General features: G+C 36.8%; 1 protein-coding gene across 1 annotated transcript in view; it reads right to left on the reverse strand.

Annotated features, from left to right (window-relative positions):
* Nucleotides 1-1,213: 1,213 nt before the first annotated feature.
* Nucleotides 1,214-26,249, reverse strand: part of UGCG (UDP-glucose ceramide glucosyltransferase) — a 30,762-nt gene continuing 5,726 nt past the window's right edge. The window contains exons 2-9 of the mRNA XM_027652614.1: nt 13,926-14,067; nt 10,292-10,394; nt 9,303-9,404; nt 8,789-8,901; nt 6,125-6,303; nt 5,620-5,706; nt 5,017-5,206; nt 1,214-3,675 (exon numbers count right to left, since the gene is read on the reverse strand). Coding sequence (XP_027508415.1) covers nt 3,505-3,675; nt 5,017-5,206; nt 5,620-5,706; nt 6,125-6,303; nt 8,789-8,901; nt 9,303-9,404; nt 10,292-10,394; nt 13,926-14,067 — 1,087 coding nt within the window. The 3' untranslated portion in view covers nt 1,214-3,504. The remainder of the gene's footprint in view (nt 3,676-5,016; nt 5,207-5,619; nt 5,707-6,124; nt 6,304-8,788; nt 8,902-9,302; nt 9,405-10,291; nt 10,395-13,925; nt 14,068-26,249) is intronic.

Genomic DNA, 26,249 nt, shown 5'->3' on the forward strand with positions numbered 1-26,249 from the left:
ATGGAATTTAGTTTATTTTGAGAAGAGCCTTATGTGAACTTGTGCAATCACTCTGAATATCCAAGTAGTGGACCATTCAGTATAATCTGACCATTAGTTCAAAACTTCAGTTTATGCATTTTCAGAACCAAAAGCTGGATTAAGTTTGAAATTATTGCTATTCTATACACTGCCACTCTCTCTTCTAAGTATTAGTTATACAAGCATAGACACTACATAAGCTGAAATCACTTTGTATAACTGTAAAAACTCTAAGTATTGCCGTACAAAATTTCAGGCTTTCTTAACCTCAACAGCCAGTGTCACAGTTGTTGGAGGACCAATTCAACCCAAGAAGGGCTGGAGCTCACACCTACCTTAAAATCAGATGGCCAGAAATTAGGTGTGAGAAACAAAAGCCTTTAAGATGAATGACACAGCTTTCAGAAGTGATATATGAAAACAGATGATTAGAGACAAGCTTTTCCAGATGACAAAACAGACTAGAGAGGAAATGCAGGTAGTCAGCACTCAGCAAAAGGAAACAGGAGAGTGGCAAAAGGAATTCAAGTGGGAAAAACTTCAACTGAAAGTACAGAATAAAATGACAACATCACTGAATAGCAGACAGGAAAATAACAGAAGTACTCAGGAAAGAGGATTTAGGCATTGTGTTTGGTGGTTGCAAATGCATTCAGCACAAAATGTACACAGAACATTTAAGTTTCTATAAATAGTTTTTGACTAATTCCAGTGGTGTTCGTTTATGCTATGTCTCCAAGATTCCAACAACTCTGTCATAAACACAGTCTCTTATTAAGTTTCACATGAAAATCTTCATAAAGGCTAGGGAAGAGACAAAAAAAAAAAAAAAAGCTAAGTCAGATGTCAAAGCAAGTGCAAAGTGCTTTCTTGGTAGTGTACCTGAAAGCAAAAGGTCAATACTACTTCTAGATGTCCATGTGTATCTCTAAAATCTTAATCTAGACAGACTAGTTACAAGAGACAGAGAAGTACTCAAAATCAGATTTAGGCACATGTAAATTAATTTCAGCTAAATATAAAATTCAAAAGAGATGGTACAACTGTAAAAAAACCTCAAAACAAAACACACATATTTGTTGCTGTGAAGTCTAATTAGAAATGAAATCAATTAAAACTACCATAAATACTTAAAGCTGTCACATTGCAGCATCATTGAACAAAAGAAAAAAAACCCTGTAGTCCAAACAGATTGTATTCAAAATTTATTTTTAAATAAAAGAAAAAACAAGACAATTATTTTAAATAAACATGGTGTATTCTACACATCTGTAGATCAACACAACTTTACATTAGCTGTTTATAACTTTTAGAAGTACTGTTGCAGCATCTTCTACAACATTTGACAGTGCTGGTTTCTATTTCTTCAATCAAATACCCAAATGAAACCATTTGCTTAAGTGAAGCTTTGTTTTTCATAGCCAAAGATGGCTCTACTAATACCAAAGCACCTGTTAAACAATTATCCCCACCCAGGTTTTTTAAAAGGAAGTCTGTTCAGCCTTTTTTTTTTTTTGGTTCTGTTCCACTGCCTGCATAGAAATCAGCATAAAGCTAAGTAGCAAGCTAAGCTTCACTTTAGCAGTGCAATGAATGGCATCAAACTTCATGAAACAAATGAAGATACAAACATTGTCAGCAAAATTCAACTATGTCAAAACAATATCAAAAGAAGAATGTTTTTGTGGGTCACAACTAGACTAGCTTTCAGTGTGCAACTTTCCTCAGGAAAAGCGCTTCTTCCTGATTCACATGAAAAGAATGAAGCATGCATCACAAGCCTTTGTTCATACAGAAATGCCCCTTAAAAGAGTTTCATGTTATCATAAGGCAAAAGAGATATTAAGGTGGATAAAGCATCTTGGCCCAGAGTATGTTTTACAACACACACACACACACATATTGTACTTGTGTACCATAAGATGGCTAAGGGATTGGCTCAGTAAGGTAAAAAGTTCATTTTTATAAATACATGTCATTATTGCTAATATGCTACACATCATCCTCCGACTTTTAAAGCTGCTTTGTTGACATAACCTTGTAATTAGCAGCTCACATTCATGGTGACAATAAACTATTCCATATGAAGAAAAGTAAAGCAGCATAAATACAATTATGAAAACAAAAGGCTTATGCAACATTCTTCTCTAGCTTCACTGTGTTTTTTTTAATTTAAAAGTGTTTGAAGAAAACAAGTCCAGTTCACCACAAATCTGGAAGTTTCACAATGAGGTTGAAAACCAAGGTACAGGGAACAGAGAGGGGGAAAAACATGGCATGCATTATAATCTAGTCCTTTTAGTCATACCACTGGAATACAGAAGTCCAATTTAAAGGCTAGACTAACAGTAGAAGGCAAAAAGCCAAGAGTAGACTTAGTTTTGATATCTAAATTAAGACTACAATTTTAATCAGTAACAGCAAACTCACCCGGCCCTTTAATATATTCACAATATCTACTGCAATTGAATACTTAATTATGACTAGTATAGGTATGTATGTTCACTTTAAAAAGATAGTAAATACCTGCATCATGAAATTACATTCTTAAGACATTGTGTAAGAAAATAGCTCACGTGTGAAATGTTTCTGAAATGTTTCTGCTCCCTTCTATCCCCTATTATGTGTCCCCCCACACCCCCCAACACACACACAACCCTTTCCCCCCAATAAATGCATTCACTCACAGGGAAAAAACAAATACCCCTTAAAAAAGGATGGAAGTATTGAGGGGATCTGCTTGGCTAGTTACAGCACAGTGCTTAACAAGGTTCAAGACAGAACCAGATCAGACTTGGCCAAAAGATGCCCACAATACACGCCTGACCAGTAATTCCTTCCAGCTCTATCAAACACAGTCCACTTTTGGTTCACTGCAATGATTAAAATATTTCCTATATACATATAGGACATATATACACAAGACTCCAGCTTTAGTTTGTTTTTGCAAAGCAGTTTTACCTTTCTATTCATACTGTTCTGCAGCAACTACAAGAGGTAGGCATAAAGCATTTCAGAGCTTCTTTCCCAAGGTCCCATTACTAGCTCAATTTAGTGGGATAAAACAAAAATCAGCTGTACCTCTGTGCTTTTACTAGGTACAGCCTTGTGCAATCCAGCTGGAAAATAGCTATGTGAACCTTAGATTTGCTAGGCTAACATACCAAGGAGTAAGAAGCTGTTCACATCCAGGAGGATACTTTTTAAAAAAAAAAAAAGTTTACTGCAGAGCATTCTTACAGAAAGATGTCAGGACCAATTCTCTCCATTTCTATTTGTACAGAGGAGCAAGGTACCATTTGGCCAAGACTACAGATGTATTTTCACAGATGCAAGTGCCATGCAAAAATAAATTAAAGAACAGATACCAAACGTACAAGTAATAAAACTAATGAAGGTAGATTTTCTTAAAAGTATATAAACAATTTATAATACTTTTCTTTCCCCCTTCTCTTTTTGACATTCACAGTTACAAATGTGTGGCTATACGTCAAGAATTTCTTCTGCAGTGCCTCCACAACGTAATCTGTAGCGTCCTGTCCTCCAGCTAATAGTGGGGTCCCACAAAGCAGATAGGAAAATATAAATTGTCATGGATTCTCTGATGAACCAAGCTACTGCATAATCAAGTTTTGAAAAACAGAGAGCACCACCCTAGAAATATAAAACAAAAAAGTATTTAAACATACTGATTATTCAAGAGAAACTTTAAAGTAATTTAAAGTATTTGTTACAGATAAATCTCTTCTAAAGTTTACTATGCAGATTAATATATCAATAGCAGTTTTCTTTAAAAGCCAAGAATATTTTCTTGTTCAAGACACAGTTACATGCTCAAGAGCATGGTAGAATGACCCAGAAAGTTTGAAAAAAAGAAAAAAAATAAGAGACCTATACATAGAGCAAAAGGCAATGAAAAGTGTGGCAACTGCACGTTTTTGAAACTTTTATAAGCTCTTAAGCTTATAAAACTGCGTTCAGGCAGAGACACCAGGTTTTTGCCACAGACTCCAGCATCTATGCAGCCCATTCCTGTATGTTCCCAGAGGAATGAAACTCAAATAAAGTCTTCAGCCTACTGCATAGGAAATGTAAGACTAAGAAACAAGGCTAATAGCATCTTGATATTTTCTGCTCCTTTGAGAACTTCCAGCTACATGTAGAGCTTGAAATTAAGGAGGCTTCAGAAGAGGACGAGTAGGCATAGTGACCTTTTCCATGCTGCTCATGATGAAAAGAGTAATCAGAAAATGACTTTTAGACCTCCTGGAGTCCTACAGAATCAACACAAGCCTTAACTTTATTATTTCCACCATGTGCTAAGACTACTGAAATAATATTTTACAGTATGATAACTGTTTGATAAGTTTGCATACACAAGTAATTATAGATTTGATTTGTATGGCATATGGTCACAACAGAAAATAGTCTAAATAGTTCCTCCAGCATTAGGAGAATAAATGGTGTTCTGATTTGTGACATCTTTCTATAATAAAAGTTTTTGCAAAGCCTCACTCCTAGTAATGGGAAGATTTTATTTTTACAAGTAGGCTACAGCTGTCCTCTAGATCCATTATTGCCACAATAGAGTGAAAAATGTACTTAAGAGTACATATACACCTCAATACAAATAACACTTTGTGACAATCTCACAAAGCTGCTGTTCTTGTACTGTTAAAAGAGCTTAAAATTTCTGAATATGCCTAGGTAGAGCAGACTGGAAACATGAAGATTAAGGGGACAGATGGACAAACTTTCAGAGCCTACGCTCTTTCAGAGGCAAGTGAATATAGAATACCAAATGGCAACCAAGCACACTTGCTCCTTTCCATGCTACTATAAATGAAGATGGAAGACTGAGAAGTAACAGGATTTGACCTGTAATTTCCTTGATGTCAAGAGAATTATTTTATTACTGTAATTAGTCTTAGCTTTTTTCGAAAGTAGATGGCAATAGTAACTTTAATAACCTCCAAAGAAAATGAATTTACATACCTGAACACCTTTTAGTTGAATGTAGTCAAATATAAACCAGGCCAAGCAGTGACACATGAAAAATACCATTATATCCCATCTAAACACATGATGAGCTGCCCATCCAATAACTAGACTGGCAACAAAGCACTCTGAGATTGGCTCACAAATTATTGTGGCAGGCAACATATTAATTCGTAGTTTGGCCCACCTAGGAAAGATAAAAAAAAACCAGTTCTGACTTTGCATTATGCATTATGCCCTCCTCCCCCACCTCATAAAATGAGCCATCATGGTATTTTCTGAAAACTTTAACCTTATTTAATTTACACCTCAAAATAAAACACTCTAAAAAAATCTCCCTTCCAAAGATACCGCAGATAGCATTTAAAAGGTACTGAGGGTTCGGAGGTTTTATTTTTATTTTTTTTTAATACTTGTGTTAGTCATACTGCTGTTCAAAGTTAGTGCCTCTCTCCCAGCACTAAGAAAGAGCTGTACATTGAACTTTAGTATACTGGGCATTAGATCAAATTAGCTTGGAAAATGTATTTCCTCTCATTACCAGCTCATTCCCATCAGAAGCACATGACAGGGATGGGTATTAAAAGAAGTAAAGATTACCTGATCATTCTGGACTGAAACTGAGAAATAGAATATGAACCAGAGTTTTGCATTGCAACTTGTGTGGCCATTGCAAATTTCCAGCCCCTGAAAAAGGAATTAGTTATTATAAAAATGTGCAAATTAGAAATGCAAAAACCAATTAGATAACAAACACACAAGAATTCTATTAGTCTTGAAAAGTTTCTTTGGCATTTGTGCCATATTATTACAATGGCTATAGGCAAAAAAATAGTGTATTATATCAAGACTCTTCACTGGAAAAAAACCAAATACTTAAACCAAGTTCTCAAAAACTTTTCTCTAAAGGAATTGACAATGACATGGCTTACTTATTTCTAAAAGACTATACTGACAGAATAAAGCACATATTATTAACATGTTTGATATAGATAAGTGAAACTAACCTGAATACCTCCACTTACAATATGCACCACTTAAAAAAAAAAAAAAAAAAAATTTAAACTGCATTTAAAGCAACAAGCTTAGTTCAGAGTCATCTTACCGGTCAGCTATAGCTTTGGCCATAAAATAATCTTCAGCAATATACTGTGCAAAAGCTATCAGTCCTCCAGCTTGGTCCAAGACATCCTTTCTCATCAAGCATGACATTCCTGTTACACACTTAAAGCCAGTTAAGTTGGCTGAAATATATGACCTTGGATGGGAAGTTCCAAAATAAACCTGCCAAAACAAAAATAAGCATTTAAAGCTCCGTATATCTGAGTGCTACTCATTGACAACTTTTGCTCTGAACACATCTGGAGGATAAAAGTGCTGGATGTGGCCAATTATGAAAGCGTATTTGGAAAGATCTTTACTACCATTCTAAGAATTTTCTACATTCTAGTGTATCATCATATCTGAGAAATCGATTAGTGTTATTGGCTGTGTTTTTACAAATCTATAAGCAGGTTTTAAATTTACATACTGAACTACTACACTTCATTTGGTATTTCATTTCTAATTGACTGAGGTTGTTCTCAGGGAATATATACATATTAAAAAAACAGGAAGCAGTGGACTAATCACTAGTATTATTATATTATCTGGTGATAGCCAACAGACAGGTTCTCTCCTTCCTCTTGTGAAAATTAACTCCATTACTGCATACATGTTCTTAGAAACTTACTATATGGTTCTACAGAAGCAGGGGAAATTCATTTACTTAGCATACTTGCAAACAGCAATAGTGAAAACATTCAATTTGTGATTCAGCTAGGGTAGAATTAATTTCTTTTCAGTAGCTGCTACAGTGCTGTGGTTTGGACTCAGAATGAGACTGGTGTTGATAATATACTGATGTTTTGGGTTTTTTTCTAAGTCATGTTTATGCTAAGTGAAGGACTCTTTAGTTTTCTTGTGTCATGCTCTGCCAGTGTGGAGGTACACAGAAGAAACCAGGAGGGAGCACAGCTGGGACAGGCACCCTGAACTGACCAAAGGGATATTTCACACCATAGAATGTCATGCCCAGTGTATAACCTGGGAGGAGTTAGCCAGGAGAGGGGCCAATCTGGGTTCGTGAAGGGGGGTCTGGCGTGGGTCAGTGGGTGGTGAGCAACTGTGCTGGGCATCAGTTGTTTTTCCTTTTTTATTTTCATTCTTGTTATTATTATAATTTACAGTTATTGCTGTATTTTACTTTATTTTCAATTATTAAACTGTTCTTATCTCAATCTACAAGTCTTTGATTCTCATCTCCATTCCACTAGGGTGAGGGTGACAAGGCGTGGGTTGAGTGAGTGGTTGCGTGGTGCTTGATTTCCAGTTGGGTTTAAACTACAACAGCAAGTCTTTTTACAAGATTCAGTAACTTAAGAGTGTCCTACGAAACAACAGTGGGAACGAGTGCTAGCACCTCTTGCTACTATTCTTAGTATAGACTGCCTTCACACTGGTCTTACAGTAACTCATTCAAGAAAAGGCATGCTCATCTTGCAGTATACTGGATCTGGAAGCAAAAAGCTCTCCCAGGAATATAGAAGCAGGAGTTGTAATTCCTGCTTTAACAAATAACCATATTCTTGCTTTAGCAACGAGCAGTACTAAGAAACTTGTGCTATACCTCTCTGCTTTTCTCTTGTAAGAGGAAATTCAGACTTTGTACTGTTAAAAGAAAAAAACAAAGGAAAAAAAAAAAGAAACAAATCACTGAGCATCCCTCACTCCCTGCAGTGATGGAGTACTGAATATCACTGCATTTTCATCTCTCACATTTCTGTCTTTGATTCCCATCAATTAGCTTTGGAGACAAAATGCCTTAATACACGCCAGCTCACAATAATAGCTGATTAAATTACATGCCTTGAGATACAAGAAAGAAACGAGAAAACTCAACCTCTTTGTTCTACAAATGAGAACTTACTGAAAAAGAAGAGAGAATAGGACAGAATGAGTTATATGAAGATGGTGGATAGGAATCAACTTCTCACTCTCTGTTACACAAGTATTAGGAGACATGAAATAGCACTACAGAAGAGTAAGGGTCAGAGTGAACAAGATCCTGTGGATCCTGTAATAGATCTATTGAATTTCCTGGTAAAGTTACAGACATTCAAAATTTGTATGGACTGCAAGAAACAGTGGAAATGATTGTACAAGAAATCTGTTCTTACTAGAATATTAATATACTAAGGATTAGTAAATATGCAAGTCTGCTTCCTGCTCAGGAAGTCTCTCAGCTGAAGGTTGCAGAAAGTTATGACAGTATTATTGGAAAACAGGATATAAGCCTTGCTTTTGTTCTACTCTTCTCAAAGACTCTGCTTGTAAACCCTGCTGGAAATAAGATACTGTACAAGCCGGACTTTGACTTATCATGGCCACTTCTGTGTGCCTTTTCAGACATCAAAATTGTGCTTTCTGACTAGGCACTGGAAAGTGTTCTTTGGTTTTAATAATTTTGAAAATCAAATCCATAATTTTCATCCTATAATCTTTATTGTTTGTATTGTAAACTTAAATACTGAATCAATGTTCAGAGCACCACAGAGGAATTTTGGAGCATTTAGAAGTTATCCTAGATAGTTTACAGTGTGACTGCAACTGAAAATAAATATTTCTTCACTCAAAAGGTACAAGGGGCACAGTATAGCTTTCAGTCAGCAAGGTTTTGCAAGAAAAAAAAAAGGAAACAGCAAACCCTCCCCCAGAACATTTTACTCACCTGTTCAAGAGTAGCAGCAAAACCTTGTCTGTCTGCAACATAGGGAAGCCCATGGACCAAGCCTACTTTTTCAGTCATTTGATTGGCCATATCTGTCAGTGTGTCTGGCGTTACTAAATGACAAATGAAAGAAAGACGGTTCATGGAGTAATTCTATCACTAGTAGACTACTGTGGAGAGACACCAATTCTAAATTTATTACCAGTATCAAGAGCATATGTACTCTGATGCACAGTATTTTGCAAGAATAAAGTGGTAGAAAAATAATAATATTAGTGATTAACATAATTACTATGATCAACAATAAGTACAATGGAAACAATTTGAACAGTATTTTTAAAGGTATTTTCACCTTTAATTAGAGATTAACCCCTTTTTATACCATAAAACTATTTTTTCCAGACTTTAAACTTTAATTTCTACTTATATTCTCAGTAAAAATAGTCTCCAATAACTGCTTACCTACAGTGAGTAAGTGCAACTTAAGAGTCAGAACATTACAACACACACCTACCTCTGATTCCACTATCACAAATCCATATAAGATCATATTTGGCAACTTCATAGCCAGGCATTAAGTTGTTAATCTTGGGGTTGATGCCAACCTTCTTGCCACCTAAAAAATACAAACACCATTCACAAATAATGTAAAGGGTTTTTTGGAATTCAGACACAGTACCAAAATTATTTCGATATACTAACTGAAAAGTAAATGTTTACCCATCGATTCTTAAATTCCATTTTTATGCAAAGGATTTACATTTTCAGTATACCTTCATGCCTATATTTTAGATCTTACTATAACTGGGGAAATAAAAGGGAAAAAATATTCAAAGGCTTCCTCAAAATGGAGGGGTAACAAGATTATTGCAATTAAAAGGACAGTAAAACTACAAAGCTTATTACAACATTTTGTAAGGTAACTACTATCCATCTCTTATTTCTTAAGACTATGATTATGACCCTTATACTCTACAATAATTTTAGCAGAAAAATGAAAAAGGAGCAGAATAAAGACAGACACACTCTTTTGCATCCAGCTGACAGACATGGTCCAGTTTGCTTCATACCAGAGAAAAAACCCAACAACATTTGACTACCTTGTTCTAATATACCCTCCCTCCACTAATTCAAATAAAAAGCAAAGAACGAGCCCTACAGTCTAATCAGAGGAAAAAGTCTTGTTGCAGGACCTCAAGCTCAAATACAGCCACAATTCAAAGTCACTTCCTGCACATTTAGTTCAGTGCAAAGACAGAATTTAAACTGCTATTTTAAAATTAGAAGGAAAAAATGTAGGGGTTAAATAAATTATTCTTCCTAAAGTTTTCTTGAACTGATGACACAGACTGTGACTACAAACATACTTTTTACCTCAAACTGGTAATTAAGCTACAGAATAAACACGAGCTGAACAAGATATCTACTAATTTTAGAATACTGTATATTTAGTTGATTACCTAACATTTGACAAGAGTCCCACCTTCAAGTTGCACTGCTTACCTATAAACAGTCTAGCATCAACATTTGGGTATTTGCCAAGGAGCTTTTTGCACACATCAATAGCAGGGTCATCATGATCTTGTACACAGAGTAGTACTTCATACTAGTAAAAAAAAAAATGTATACACTCACATATATATTTATGTACATACAGCTAATATCCATACGGTCTACGAATAAAGTTTAATAGAGTAGCAAACAAAAAAAAAATAAAAGTGCTGTTATAAAATTAAAACCAAAGAGGCTGTTTTACAGCTAAATGAGTATTTTTTAATGCACTTGAGAAAAAAGAACCCAGGCTGTATCTCAAACTTTTCTACTGGAGAACATGACCTTCTCTGTTATCAGAGGGTTTCTATTAGTAATGAAATAACACATTCTGGTATACAACGTAACATTTTTGTTTCCACTTCCATTTTTGTTCACATATGAATCTTAAATCCAATATTATATTCAGTGAAATTACAGCACTCAAAATATTAAAGGAATGAGGCTGTGATACACTTTGACTGCATGTCTCTGAACTACATCTTCCATTCCTTAACTTTGCAGATACACAGGCAGAATAGAGTTGGGAGACAACCCACAGAGACCAGTATAAGTACATATGTGCAACTAATTGTATAACAAAGCTAAGCTCAGGAACATGTATATGCATCTGTATATTCCTCATTAACAAAGTAATGGTTGAAAGAACAACAAGAGGTAAGGGAAAACTGTAGCTGTGTCAGCAATCAAGCTCCATGCTTGTTACATGAGCTACAGAGGGCATGTGAAGAAATAGCATTTTAAGAATCACTCAACATTGAGGCTGCTCTGAATGCTTTGACAAAGGTACTTCTGTTTCTGCATTAACAGCAAATTCCTTGAATACTTCTAACCTGATACGACTTTTTTTTCCCTGTTAAAATTGCTGAATTATTAGAAGCTATTAGAGCTCTAATACAGATAATAAAATACAGCAAATGCAAATTTCTGGTCAAGATACCCAGAAGCCACTTTCACAGCCCAAGACTGAAAAATTCAATCACAACAAGAAACAATTTTCTTGGACCACATCTTTCAGTAGCTGCTGTAAATAAGAGTTCCAACTAATGATCGAAACAGTCCTTATTCTCCTTTATACTATTCTATCACTTAATTGGACTTTATTTTCCCTCAACTACTTGAGCAAAAAGTAACCTGAACTTCGAAAGCTGCCTGTGGGCTCTGTGATGACAATTTCTGATGTTCTTATTCAGTAAGAAGTATTTCATACAAAAGAAGATATTATGTTAAATACATACATACATACTTTCAATTAAAAAAATGGTATTGCCATATATAAAACACCCAACTACTCTAACTGCATTCAGAATATTGTGGAAATTTAAATTAACCACTAAATGGGAGTCAAGACTTGTTTTAACTACACTAGCACTACAAACTATCAGACAAACACATCTCTACCTCTCAGAATGCAAACTCAAAGCCAGTTTGGCCAAAGAGGAAACAGTGTTTGATTCCTACCATCTTATCAGGATGGAAAACAGAATTTAAAGAGTAAAAGACCTGTATCATTGCACAGACAGGTCCTTCTATCACAACAGAACAATCTCGGCAGCATGAACACCATAGAAATAACTGAAGAAATTAGTCCTTTATTGATCATCAAATTAAATTTGTAAAATAAAACTATTTTGCCTAGTAATTAAATAATTAGTCTTCAATCCACAGTAGCAATAGCAGTTCTATAGCCATGTTCTCCAAGAAATTCAACCAGAAATAAAAAAAAAAAACCACTTTTCAGACTCTAATATTTGAAAACAGAAAAAAAAAAATCACAGTAAATGGCCTTTGTATGCAGTAACAAAGTAAAGAACTACAAAATGTATGATAAAAGCAAAAGGAATCCAAAGATGCTTATCCACATAAACATTACCATCAGCTTTACTTAATATGAATAGAGAGACTTCTGTGACAATTACAATACATACAATAGCTAAAGACTACCAGATTCTATTCAAGACAAAGCTATTTCACACATGGAGTATCACAAAAGAAAACTGGTATCACTGTAGGTTGAGTTCACCTTCACCGGAAAAAGTTTAATCTTAAATTTTCATAATAATTTCTCCCTGGACAGCTGAACTTTGAATACCAGGCAATACTGTTGTTCTAATTTTTTTGGTCAATCTCTTAAAAGAAGTACTTCTGCACAATAACTATGAAAGTGTTTGCAAACAGTTTGGGGATCTTGCTTGTACTATATAATCTGTGCCCCAGTAAACTGAAGCATTCACACATGTATTTTCACTCTCCTTGAGAAAAATATGATTGTCACTATTGTTATCTGAAATTCAGATATTTGTAGAGTAGCAACATTTTAAGATTGCTATCCATATATTATCAGAATTATGGATCGAGACTATCTCTCATAAAGCAAGATCCAGCATAACTGTTTTTTTGAGTTCTGAAGTAAGTTTTATTTGATGTCAAATGTTTCAGCTGCATAATGTTTTGATGCTCATTATGGTCATAAAATAGCTTAAGATATTGCTGAAGGTTCTTTGCATTGTTTGCAATATTAGCATACAGCATACACAGTATGCCTTAAGTATGTTTTAAAAAGTGCTTGGCCACACTTTATCGCACTTTGTGGAGTTGAAAGGATTAATAGATTCATGCCTGAACCTTTTCAAAAGGTCCCCAAGCTTCATTACAGAAAAACTACCCAACTTTTAATAAGTTCCAAATGATGGGGATTTTTGTTTGTTTTACCCTACCTACTTAGTTTAAGTTTAAAGCTCTCACTCAGAATACAAAAAGGAAACTTACAATACAGTTTACACAAACCTTTTACAACTGCAGCAGCAGTGTCAGATGCAGTTTTGAGAAGAATTGAGAAAAGAGGAGTTTTTTATTAAAACTAAATTTCAAATTTCAGAAATCAGCAGATACACAGCAGAAAGTGTATTTCTTTTCCCACCCACAGGAGCATACGTCAAATACTGAATGATGCAGCAAGCATTGATAGATTTGTCTTTTAAGTTGTAAGCTCCCTAGAGCAAGGAAAGCATCTGACACACTTATCATGTATATTACAAATTCAAAGAGTGTTTAACAGTCAATGCACACTTTTAACAACTATTTGCTTCCCAACAACAGTAAGTGGCTTGGAGACTCTCCTATCTACCAACAACTGGTGAGGTGTACTACCTCATCACTGAGCAATTCTTCATTAGATGTGCCATCAGCAAGAACCATCAAAAAGGCTATCAGTTAGGAGTTCTCTTTTGGAGGATCTGCTATAGAGAAGTAGTCAACTGAGGAGGATGTCTTGCCTCTAAAATGATCTTTTATAGCAGTATGAAATCTTTCAATCTATAAACACCACACTATGGGGATAATGACTAAGCAAATCTTAATGAAGTGTAGAATATGTTTCATCCCTAAGCCTTGGACGTGTTCCTCAGCAGACAGCTTTTCAAAAATGAGTAAGTTTTGTTTGCATCATATAAAATGTATAACTATACATTTGCTGCAGAAGGAATAACAATCCCAGACATAATGAAGTTGCATAGTTCTCACCCAAGCTTATCATATGACTTTTTGAGGCATGGAAGGGGACAAAGACACTAAATAATATACATACTTTTGGATAATCCAGTTCAAAGAAGGTTTCCAAGTTGTTGATCAGGTTAGGATCCACACCTTTTAAAGGCTTTAGAAGTGAAACACCAGGAAGCTTGCTATACGGCTGTTTGTCTGTGGCTTTCTTATTGAGGTGGAGGCGCCTGTAATGAGAAAGAGCATATAACAACACTTAAGAAAACACTCTAGAGAACGCTATTCAAAATACAGTCAGAATTAAGAAAGCTTGAGAGTTAAAACTGCTGCCAAAAAAAATAGTTTTAGTTGTTGAAAAAAAAGCTATTTTTATATCTGATAGTTGATGTGTTGAAGGCAATGCCTAAAAAAACCTTAATGTGACATGTAGGTTAAATTCAACCTTATTGAACTTATTAGACACTTAAGATTAACACATTTTGCACTATGCATTTTGAACAGCAAGGGTATTACTTTTTTCAAACTGCAGCAGAGACAAGATTTTTCTGCCTTCCTCCACAGCATTAAAACTCACACTATTATAAGAAGATGATAATAATAAAAACCAACGTACTATAAATAAGGCAAAAAAGCAAAAGGGTGAGGTCCCTTTTCCTGCTTTAAGTTATGCAAAATTTAGAGCAAGATGAAAGCACAGGGGAAACAGTTGACTCTACTGATCAATTTGTTAACAAACAAATCCAAGAAAATAATAAGAATCAATCAACTGTAGTATAAAAAAATCCTAGAAACTGGACATCAGGCTGGGCCAGAACACAGATAAAACTTTTACCCACAATTTAAAACAGTTACTATTTTTCAGCAATGAATCAGAATTGTTTAGTTGGAAGTGACCTTTAAGATCATTGAGTCCAACTCTTAACACAGCACTGCAAGTTCACATGTCCCTAAGTGTCACACTGAACATACAAAATATAGTCACAATAATGTCACAACTCACTAATGTGAACATTTAATCCCACACTCCTGTGTGAATGAATGCAAAATTAAATTCTGAAAGCTTGATGGGCCAGTATACAATCAAATTTCCATCAGGTAAATAGATATACACAAGTAAATAAAGAAAAAGTATTTGCTGAAACATGAAATTTGCAAGTTAGCATACATACTGCACAACATAGTTCTCTACCACAAATAGTAATCAGATTCAAAGGCTATTTTATTGCAACATGTACCTAATATCAATTCTTAACTTAAACATTCACCAAGTGAAATTACTGAACTATGAAGAAGCTCCAGTAGGAGAAGAAGAAATTCCAGGAGTTCTCTAGAATTTTTTTTCCTGAAATGAGGCAATGACATTTGGTACCTAATCAGTCCCTCCCACTATGTTCCTTTTAAGCACGTTTACAGCTGCACATCTTGGGCATAATGTTACAGAGAATGAACAATGGGTTCAACAAAAAGGCAGAAAGGCAAAGCAGATTATGTCCCTGTACTGCTGTTGAGCCCAGGCCTGGGCTCTATAGAGGTAAATGGAAATGCTGAGCATTTAACAGCCAAGGGATGGTCTAGACCAAAGTAAGAAAAGCAACAGTTCATACAGGTACCCCAGACAAAGACTGCCTTAGTAATATTCACAAACATGACTGCAAACAAGGCTTTTAGAGTCATTAAAAAAGTAGAGTCTCAAGAATGCAACTTTGACCAGGAGGATCAAAAAGTAGATACTGCAAGGGGAAAAAACCAAACCCAGACTCTAGCAATGCACATAGCTTTGTACAGAGGCAAAAGCCTTGATAATCAGCAGGAAATACAAGAAGGAAGTGGCAGAGTAAATGGGAAAAGATAAGAAAGGAAAACATGAAGACAACTTTGAGGCAGGACTGTGATAAATAAGCACTAAGTTATAAAACCACAGAATCTTGCAAGGCATCATATTACTGACATATCATGCTGACACAGAGTATTATGCAGGTGATTGAATTAGAGTAGGAAAAGCTTACAGACTGTGCAAGAGGGGGAAACCTTGCAAAACATGCAAATAAGGCATGCAGCATTATCACGATCTATTCAGCTACAAAGCACCGCACACTCTTGACAGCAAATGGCAAAACTGTCCCTAACATGCTATCTTTAAGTAAGACTCGAGTTCATGTGCTATTCAAAACATTGCACAGTAGTGGCAGCCTGCCATTCTGAAAGCACTGTGGCATTGTGACACTAAAGTAAAGTAATTTCCACGCCAGTAATTGCAGTGCTCTGCTAGACTCCATGTAGCAGAAGGTAAAGTAACAGTAAACCAGATCATTTTACACAGAGGACTATTTGTGAAGCGGCATATTCTGACATAGAATTAAAGTTACAATTAAAACCCTACCATCACCAGAAAAACAGGCCAACTGTTATAAAAAAAAGTTACAATATTGAAATTAAGGCTAACATTTAACATGGAAGTCAAAATAATAGACTAAATTTAAACAATATCAACACTGTTGAAGCAAGTACGTTCTAAATGAAGTTCTGTGTGCTATAGAACATGCACTGAAGTCTCTAAAGCAGAGGTAAGATGAAGTTGGTATTTTCAAGTACTAACTTGTGCTTATGGTGGTTTAATTCACTCAGACAGGTGTTGTGATCAGAGCAGTCCTCATTACTACATAACTTCTGTATGTATAGTTCAAAATCATAAAGCAAAGCAATCCTTTCTCAACATTTGTATCATGTATAGAATAATGTATTATTTTGCATTGAAATTAGCCCAGAGCAGCCAAAACCACTAATTATACTTGCTTAATACATTTTTCCCACCTCTGCCTAATGCAGTAAGCTTGCAGAAAAACACTACACCAAGGAACATACAATGGTTCAATGACATTGAGCTCTGCAAAAGATGTTGGCAGAGCACTGTTTACAGGGACTTTCAGATAGTGCATGTGAAAACCTAAGTGGCCAGGTTATATCTAAGCACTTTTGCATCTACACTTATTAAATGAATCAGTCTGCAGCCTCTGGATAGTGAAACTGAAATTCCTTCTATACAGTCTGGTTCTGGTATATGTGGGTGGGGAAATCAAAAAAAAAAAAAAAAAAGCCAGCAGGATGGATAATGGTGTCAAGAGCTGTAGTTCAACCACCCAGTGTCATGGAAGAAGCATCTGCAAGATTTTCTCAAACTTTGTTCCTTACCACAATAATAATTAACCCACAGAAGCAACTGTAATCTAGATTTCCTCTCAGCAGAGGATAAAAAGTATTCCCAAAGACAAAATCCTGACAAGCAAGTTATCACTGCTCAATATACTATATGATAAATTCTTCCTAAACTGTATCAGATTAAGCAGTAAAACTTTTTTTTTTTTAAAGGTCAAGACTATACTTCCTCTCCACACCTCATTAAGGGCAGAAGAATATTATGATCAAACGCTTTGGGTTGAAAGGGATCTTAGACATCATCTATTTCCAACTCCCTGTCATGGGTAGGGATACCTTCTGCTACAGTAGCCGGCTCACAGCCCTGCTCAACCTGGCCTTGAACACTTCCAGGTATGAGGCATCCACAGCTTCTCTGGGCAACCTGTGCCAGTATCTCACCACCACCACAGTAAAGAATTTCTTCCTAAAATCTTATCTAAAACTACTCTCTTTCAGTTTTAAGCCATCACCCCTTGTCCATGACCTTCTAAAAAGGCCCTCTCCATCTCTCTTGTAGGTGGTATTCTAGAGAAAACAAAAACCTTGGTACCTTAGACAGACTGCTGGGTCTCTGAGACATAAATCTTCTAAAAGCAGCTGAAAAGACCTCAGTCTTTATTCACTCATTTCAACCTTCCCTCAGCAGCTACTTTAAGAACTATCCTATTAGAGGGAGATAAGTAAGTCTTGATCAGAAATGTGTAACAGATACTTAAATATTGCAAGACAGCAAAACAAGATGCAGAAACCACTGATGATATTCCTTGAAGACTGTGGTTGCACAGGCCATGGAGATAAGCTAGCAGATCATTACTTCTGAAAGAGACTGGTTTTCCTGTTTCTATTTCTGCATTTTTAGTGAGCTGAACCATCTCACACAGGTCTTTCTGGAGTATTGATCTGTTGTGGAATACCAAACACAAGGTCTCAGCATGAACAGGAGAAAGAAGTTGCAAGATTATTCTGCTTCTTTTGGTAACAGAAAGGTAGAAAGGATGAGCTCCATACATCTTCCTTACTTTACATATATACATATATATATATATATAAATATATACACATATATATACATATATATAAAACATATATACATATATATAAAATATATATACATATATATAAAATATATACATATATATATAAAATATATATACATATATATAAAATATATATACATATATATAAAATATATATACATATATATAAAATATATACATATATATATAAAATATATATACATTTATAAACACCCCCATGTATTTAACCACATATATGTGTAGTTAAAACACTTTCAAAAGTTGGCATCTTTATCCACAGAAAAAAAAATTTGCTACTGGTATATCACACTGGTTAATGCATTAAATACAATTTAAAAAGATTGGAGGATTTCAAAAACTTTGCAGACAACCCCTAAATTCATGAAAGTATTAGCAGCACCCTTGCTTCATAAAGACTAGTATTAGCATATTTAAAATCCTACCATATTAATATAATGGTATGAAGACAAATCCATATCAGAAAGCATAGATAACTACCAAATAAGTTTCAGTACCTCAAAGCAGTAACTTTTTATACCGTCATCTGATCATCACAATTAAGTAATCAAGAACACTTTTTATATAGAGAAAGCTCTTTTCTATGTAAAATAATGTATGCATAATAATGTCCTTGGGATCAGGAGCACAAGTAGTTTCTCCTCTGTCCTTCCAGCAGAAAAGAAGGATGAGAGAAGAAACGGTAAAGGAAGACCCAGCAGATTAACACCTGGCTCTGTAACTGGTGTCACTGACAGAATTTTGAGTTTCTTGATCATGGGTTGGTTTATATGACACCATGCCTGCTGCAACAGATGAAGTACCTGTCTCAAAGAGGAGAAAAAGGATTTCTGCATAGGAGTTAGCAGGGCTCACTGAAAGAACTTTAAACTGTATTTGAAGGGGGAAGGGATAAAACCAGACTCTTTAGAGATAAGTCTGGGTCCTTCAGTCTGCCATCTCAGTGGAGTTAGGGGATTGAGATCCACGTGGCAGCAGAGACACAGGGCTCACTGAAGTGCTAGAAACCACTAACGTATCTGCAAACTCCACATAAGAAAACCTCTCTCCAAAAACACGGCAGGATTAATTGCCCAGCTGAAGTTCATCTACAACAATGCACGCAGCATAGACCTCAAACAGCAGGGGCTGGAAGCCATTGTGAGGCTGGAAAACTATGACAGTTATCAACATGGAACATGGTGAGATGACACACAACTGAAGTGTTACAATGGATGGCTTTTGGGGCCAGTCCTTTTTAATATCTATACTGATGATCTGGACAACAGGACCAAATGCAACTCAGTGAGCTTGCATATGACACTAAGTTGGGTGGGAGTGCTGATCTCTTGGAGAACAGGAAGGCTCTGGAGAGGGATCTGGACAGGCTGAATCAATGGGTCAAGGCCAACTGCAGGAGATTCAACAAGGCAAAATGCCAGGTCCTAGCCTTGAGTCACAACAACCCCAGACAGCGCTACAGGCTGGGGGAAGAGTGGTTGGAAAGCTGCCCAGCAGGAAAGGACCTGGCAGTGCTGCTGGACAATCGGCTGAACTGGAGACAGCACTGGGACCAGGTGGCCAAGGAGGTCAATGGCATCCTGGCTTGTATTAGCAATAGTGTGGCCAGCAGGACCAAGGAAGAGACTGTCCCCCTGTACTTGGCACTGGTGAGGCCACACCTCAAATCCTGTGCCCTTCACAGCAAGAAAGACAGTGAGGTGCTGCAGCATGTCCAGAGAAGAACAATGAAGCTGATGAAGGGTCTGGAGAGTAAGTCCTATGCAAAGCAGCTGAAGGAGCTGAGGGTGTTTAGTCTGGAGAAAAGGTGGCTCAAGGGAGACCTTATTGCTCTCTACAACTACCAGAAAGGAGGTTGTAGCAAAGTGGGAGTCAGTCTCTGCTCCCAGGTGACAAGACAAGAGGAAATGGCCTCAAATTGTGCCAAAGGAGGTTTAAGTTGAGTATTAGGAATAATTTATTCACCAGAAGGGTTACCAAGCATTGGAATGGGCTACCCAAGGAAGTAGTAGAGTCACCAAACCTGTAGATAGTTAAAAATGTTTAGATGCGGCACTTACAGACATGGTTTAGTGTTAGGTTAACAGTTGGACTTGATGATCTTAGTCTAAGTTGAAAAAGCTCTCTAAGATTTTTTTACTAGATATAACATTATATATCAATACAATTATATTTTATACAATAAATATGTATGTGCAGGTTTTTGCCTGCCTGTGAAGGTGGGAGGGATGGGGTCTATACAAGCAGCCATTGTCATAGCTCTGGTCTATCCCACCAGGAAGCAAAACTAGACACTTGTGCACAGAGGCAGAGAAACACAACTAAGGCTGAATAACACCCTGTTATCAAGTACTTATTTCTTATACTTTTATACCCGGATTTAAGCATGCAGGCATACTACTACTGTTGCATTAGTAGGTCTACTACACTTCTCTTTACGGACCTTCTACACTACAGAGATTCAAAAACTGAAACACAGGTCAAACAAAAAGCAGTGGCCACAGCTCTCTTAGTAAATGGAGAGAATTATTCCTAAAGCAAGAAACAAACACCTTGATCTTGTTTTCAGCCTTTTTTCCCCTTGAGTGGAGCTTTATAACGTAGCTGAACCAGTTTAACTACAGGCTACTGCTCCGAGGCACTCCTTCTTCCCTCCTTTCCCCTCTTCTGGGACATCCTATGCTTCTCATAGGTGCTGATATTTGTCTAATCCCACAGTAAATTAGCAGAGATACATAAACCACCATTAAACTATTACCACACATGTAATGCTAGCATGTCATCAATTTAACCTAGCTAGTTTGAAAGGATGAGGCAAGATGATCATGTAGTTTCACTGGCAGCAAGATTTCCCAAAAATCCTTCTCCTGTGCTACCATCAACACCAGCCAAACAAGGTATCATGCCAGTACTGAAGCCCATACTGCTTCAATTCATTCACTTAACAGAAAGTTAAACCTGGCTTTTTTTTTCCTTCCAATTCAGATTGCATTCTGCCAAATTAGAGTTTGGGCACATTAGGGAAGGCAAGAAACTCCAGAGCACATTCAAGAAAGTGGCTGTGAGTGTGCTGCCAAGATCATGGGAGAAGAGCAGGAATAGGGTCTCCTTCCTTCTCATGCTTCAGTGGGCTTCCAGAAGAGCTGAGCTGACCACAGATTTGGGTCAGGCCCCTGAAAACTATTCCACAACCAACTCTACATCACAGATTTCCTTCACAGCATGCACTCCCTTATAGTTTGCTCCTTGCCCCTATTTGCTTAAGAAACAATTGACTCAAGTTAATAAGTAATAGAAAACACTGCCAGCACGCACAAGTGACTCAAAGTAATACTAAACGTGTGCCACCCTGATACCTGTCTTGACCAAAGGAAGACATCAGCCTATAGAAATATGCTGGTCCCAGGTCAGGATACCTTTGCTTGGCTGCTGGCCTGGGTCAAACCACTGCATCAGTCACCCAGAGGGCTTTCAGGCAGGCAGTCTTTCCCATCCTCCACTCTTGTCACCTACTTACATCCAATTCAGCAGCCACATGGACACAGGGCAAGTCAATCCATTCACTCAGCAAACTAATAGTTACACAACTGTCAGATCCAGCAACAGGGAGGAGCAGAAACACACAGGTGTGGACAATGGGAAAGAACTTAAGAGGATACCCTGATGTAATTAAAAACAATTAACATGTCACTTAGCCTTGATAAAATATTCAGAGATAGACGGAAGTAGGCAAGTCTGAAAGAAGTACATGGAAGGTAAGATTCAGGTGTGCACTTTGTAGTAGAGGCTGTCTGCCAGCAGAGAAACAGTCATAAGTTTGTGCATGCCTGCAAAAACCACTGAAAACAAAAAATGTAACCCTACCTTCTGCATACTAGGAGTTTATATTGAAAAGCATGCTGCAATTGGGTACTGCTTCATCACGTGCCAGGTGAATGTACACAGCAGATCAAACATCTCATACGCTTCACACATATTTTCTCCTGTACTACACATCCCCCCCATACAAAAAAAAAGAAAAGAAAAGGACCTTAGAATGTAATGCACTGAAATCAGTCGGTAGTGGAGAGAAAGGGCAATGATTAGGAAAAAAACCCCAAAACTTAAGCTCCAAAATAGCACCTTTTTTTTTTTTTTTTGGGTGGAAAAGTCAAATTAAAGGTCTTGAGCAGGAGCTAATCAAGAAAGGACCCAGATTGCGATCATTGTTATTTTTCAGAAGGTGACTGTTCTCGAAAACCAAACACTGATTTGCTCTTTCAGTTTTGGAAAGTAATAGTTCGATCGGTTGCTAGTAACAAAGACAAACAAAATTATACAACGCAGAACAAATTCTATCTAGTGCTAGTCACCATTTCAAATATAAAATCTCAATACACAACTGAAATTCTTTAACCAGCATTTTCCAAATATTACCACAAAATCTGTTCACTAGATGTAATCTGTAACTTGATACAGTTTTTCTAAAAGAGGGAGAATGGGAAGAGGGGGGAGACAGGGGACTTAAAGATGCTTTCAAACACATTTTAAAGTTTTAACTAGAAGAAATAAACCCCTTATCTTTCAGGAATAAGAACAACACTACAGAACTCAAAACCGGTGAACATGTCCTCTCCTACTCCCCTCCCTGCCCCCACACCTGCACAATAAAAGGATAAACAAACAGGGTCCCATACAATCGGCTGTGGTTAAACTTGAAGTAATGGGAACCCTGTTGCTGACCAAATCCTAGGCAGTTTACAATTCAGTAAGCTGAAATGTAGTGGGCTTAACAAAAACACGGCAAGTTGCACACAACACATCCATTACGGATCACACTAAACATTAAAATGAACACACCGTTTTCCCTTGTAGTCTATCTGCAGTTTGCCACCAAAACAGCAATTCATTCCCTGTTTCTGCTTTCCCTCACCCTCAGCCCACCGGTGGCTATAAAACAGTCAGTACCACAACATAAATTGGATCAGGCTGCTGATCAAACAGGGAACTATCCCACAGAAAAAGCTAGCTTGCTGATCTGAGTCACCACATAGCCACATGCTCACTAAAGGCAGATTAGTACTGCAGAAATGTTTAGAAAGGTGTAGCAGTAGGAGGTGGATTTGGATTATCCCTCTGAGCACCAAATCAGGAGTCACTAAGGCATAGAAATAGAAACCCTTTTTGATACAGACTCTTCGCAACAAACTGTGCAACTTCAGAGAACTGCATCTAGCACAATTTGTGTTTTGTTTATGAAAGCGCATCCAGTGGATGGATGGCTGTAACTCTGGGTCAGATAAACCAATCTCAGCAGACAGCTTTTAGTACAGCATCAACCCATCAGTTGATGCTGTATGGGATCTTCTAAAACACAAAACTTTAAACTATTGTATTGTGAGACTATTCAATTTGGGTTTCTGACTTATTTTAAAAATCTGTTAACACTAAACTAGCTCAGATCCAATTATTTCATAAGGCACAAGTTTAAATGACAATGTAATTTGCTAAACATTAGATAATACGCTTCCTACAGACCCCAGGCTTGCTCTTTACTGCTTGTTTTGCACCAAAGATCCCTGCCACACAAGTATTTCTCAGTTTTTCTCCCTAAGATTCCAAAATAGTTAACTGCAGAATTACGTTAACGGCTAAGAAGAAACTATATTATCGAATCATGCCAAAACTTTTTCTTTATTTTCAGTGTATGACAGGCCAATTTTTATTTCATTAACTCATCAGCAAGTGTTTCCAGAGTACAAAACAGCATAATGCTGAAGAAAGACGCTCAAACACCAATTCACATAGGTGTGAACGCACAGTCCTGGGCCCTATTAATCCCAGCCACGGTAACAGAAAAGCTGTAAAACTTGTCTGGACTACACAGTTGTCAGTGAGACAGTGTAAGTGCCCTTGTGCTGCAAATGCCTTGGAAAGCTTGAATAAGTCTCCTGTAAGAAACATCAGAAATTGAAGAAAGCAATTATTAAACACCACAACAACAACAACCCAAACTTTAAAAGAAAATGGTAAGTTAAAGTAACGCTGCTACACTCAACATCATGTCTGATAGCATTTCAGAAGGGCAATGTTTTTTGGGGTTTTTTTTAAATTTCCGATAGATACAAACCAGAAAAACTGAGTTGGCAAATTTTATCTGTCTTATCCCTAAAGAAACCCACAAAATTTGGCTCACAGACTCTCAGGAAAATAGATAAATTCACCTCTCTCACCACTACACAATCTGCACAAAAAAATCTGCTTGGAAATGCTGTTATGAAACATATGTATCACCCCTCTAAAAGATGCTTAAAAAGAAGTGTGATGTAACATAATTTTGATACATATCATTAGTATTTCAAAAGGTTAAGAGGCACAACTCTTGACAATGTATTTCATCCATGCAGTGTACCACCTCATATTATGCAGTTAATATCACTGGCAGGGGAAGAAGGAGCAGCAAAACACCCCACAGACTCCTGCAGCCTAAAAATGTCATCTATTTCCCCCTCTTCCCTCACCCATCACAGAGATCTGTAATGCTTTTTACCCTCTAAGAATTTTTGCAGAAAGACACTGCTAATGAGATTACAAGTTTGCTCCATTCCATGTTCCAAATATACAAGATCAAAGACAACAATCTGTTGCTCGTGTCACCAACATTTTATGTCATCCTTGTCATCAGCTATATAACTCAAAAAACTATTTACCTTGAAGTAGACAACCTGTATGAAAAATTTCAGCGTAAGTAGTTCAAGTTGAATAAAGATTCAACTAAGTCACACACCCAAGAACAGACATGCTATTTCATATGTGCTAGACATCTTCCAGACAATTCCTGGAGAAGTTCCAATACCATCACTTTGCAGCTTTCTGTTTGCGTGTGATTATCAATACGAGGGAAGGGTACCTCTAATCTCATAAATGAGTCTTTGCATTATCTCCAAAGTCTAGCAAAATGCTGGTTCACTTATGCCTGGTAACACTTGATAGTAACAGGAGAGCTCTCTGAAGATTGCCTTTTAAATTAGATCTACGCTACAACCTACCTGGCTCTTATCTGTAATAAGATGCTTCCAAAGCACTTTCACAAACCAGAGAAAATGCAACCCCTGTGATGGCAAAGTGGGTAACTACTGCTGCTCTTAACAGCTACCTTACCCTATCTGTTGCCAGACACTGTAAGACAGTCCAAAGGAGGAGACAGTCTCACCAACAAACAAAAAGGTGAAAATGAGACGACAAAGAGAAGTAGAGAGATCAGAGAACAGAGCACGGTAATTCTGGACACAAATCACAGACTAACCAGGAAGAGGGGGTCAAAGATTTAAACAAACAAACAAACAAACAGCTGACAAGACAAGCAAACTGGGCCAAGAGAAACAAAACTATTTTCTTAGAAATTAAGTGTTATAATCACTATACAATAATAGATTATTAACCAAAATATCAAATGACTGCACAGAAAAAAAAGCAGAAGTCGAACATAGGCTATGTGGAGGTTTTGTTTAAGTTTGGAAGCCATGTTTAAAAACTTCTTCAATGTTGCAGAAGTACCTCAGGAAACTTGAGTTTTATGCATCTGTGCAAACTGAATTTCCTCCTTGTGCCCATACACATTACACTAAGGCTATTAATTACTTTTAGTTATATTTGGCTGTTTTATTACATTTATATGTTCCTAGAAGTCTTGTATTTCACTCAGCAGACAAGGCACAACAGGCCCAGTTACACCCAAATGCCACATAAATGCAGAATTCATTATTTCTTCACTGACTATGGTAACTAAAAGCTTTTTAAAATAATTTGGCTAAATCCAGCAGTATCAATCTGTCTAAAACCAGTTTATCAATTAATTGACACACACTACCCTTCGCACTTACACCTGGGCACCAAGACAATGAGGAGCCTCAGCATCAACTGACTGAGGCTGCCTTAAAGTGATTTCCATTAAGTGCTATAAATAGAATTGCCACCGACAACTGGTACAAGAACAATGGAGACTCAAAGCCAGAACATTACTTCACATGAGTTCAGTTTTTCGGACCAGAGAAATAAAGCAGCAAAAACAAATAAATAGTTACTAAACATTATCTAATGTTTGTTTTAGTTACCAAACATTACCTAATGTGTTTAATATCTTTGTTGACAATCTGGACAAGGGGATCAAGTGCATCCTC

This window comes from Corapipo altera, unplaced genomic scaffold, assembly GCF_003945725.1.
Source record: "Corapipo altera isolate COAL_440 unplaced genomic scaffold, ASM394572v1 61286, whole genome shotgun sequence".
Classification (NCBI taxonomy): domain Eukaryota; kingdom Metazoa; phylum Chordata; class Aves; order Passeriformes; family Pipridae; genus Corapipo; species Corapipo altera.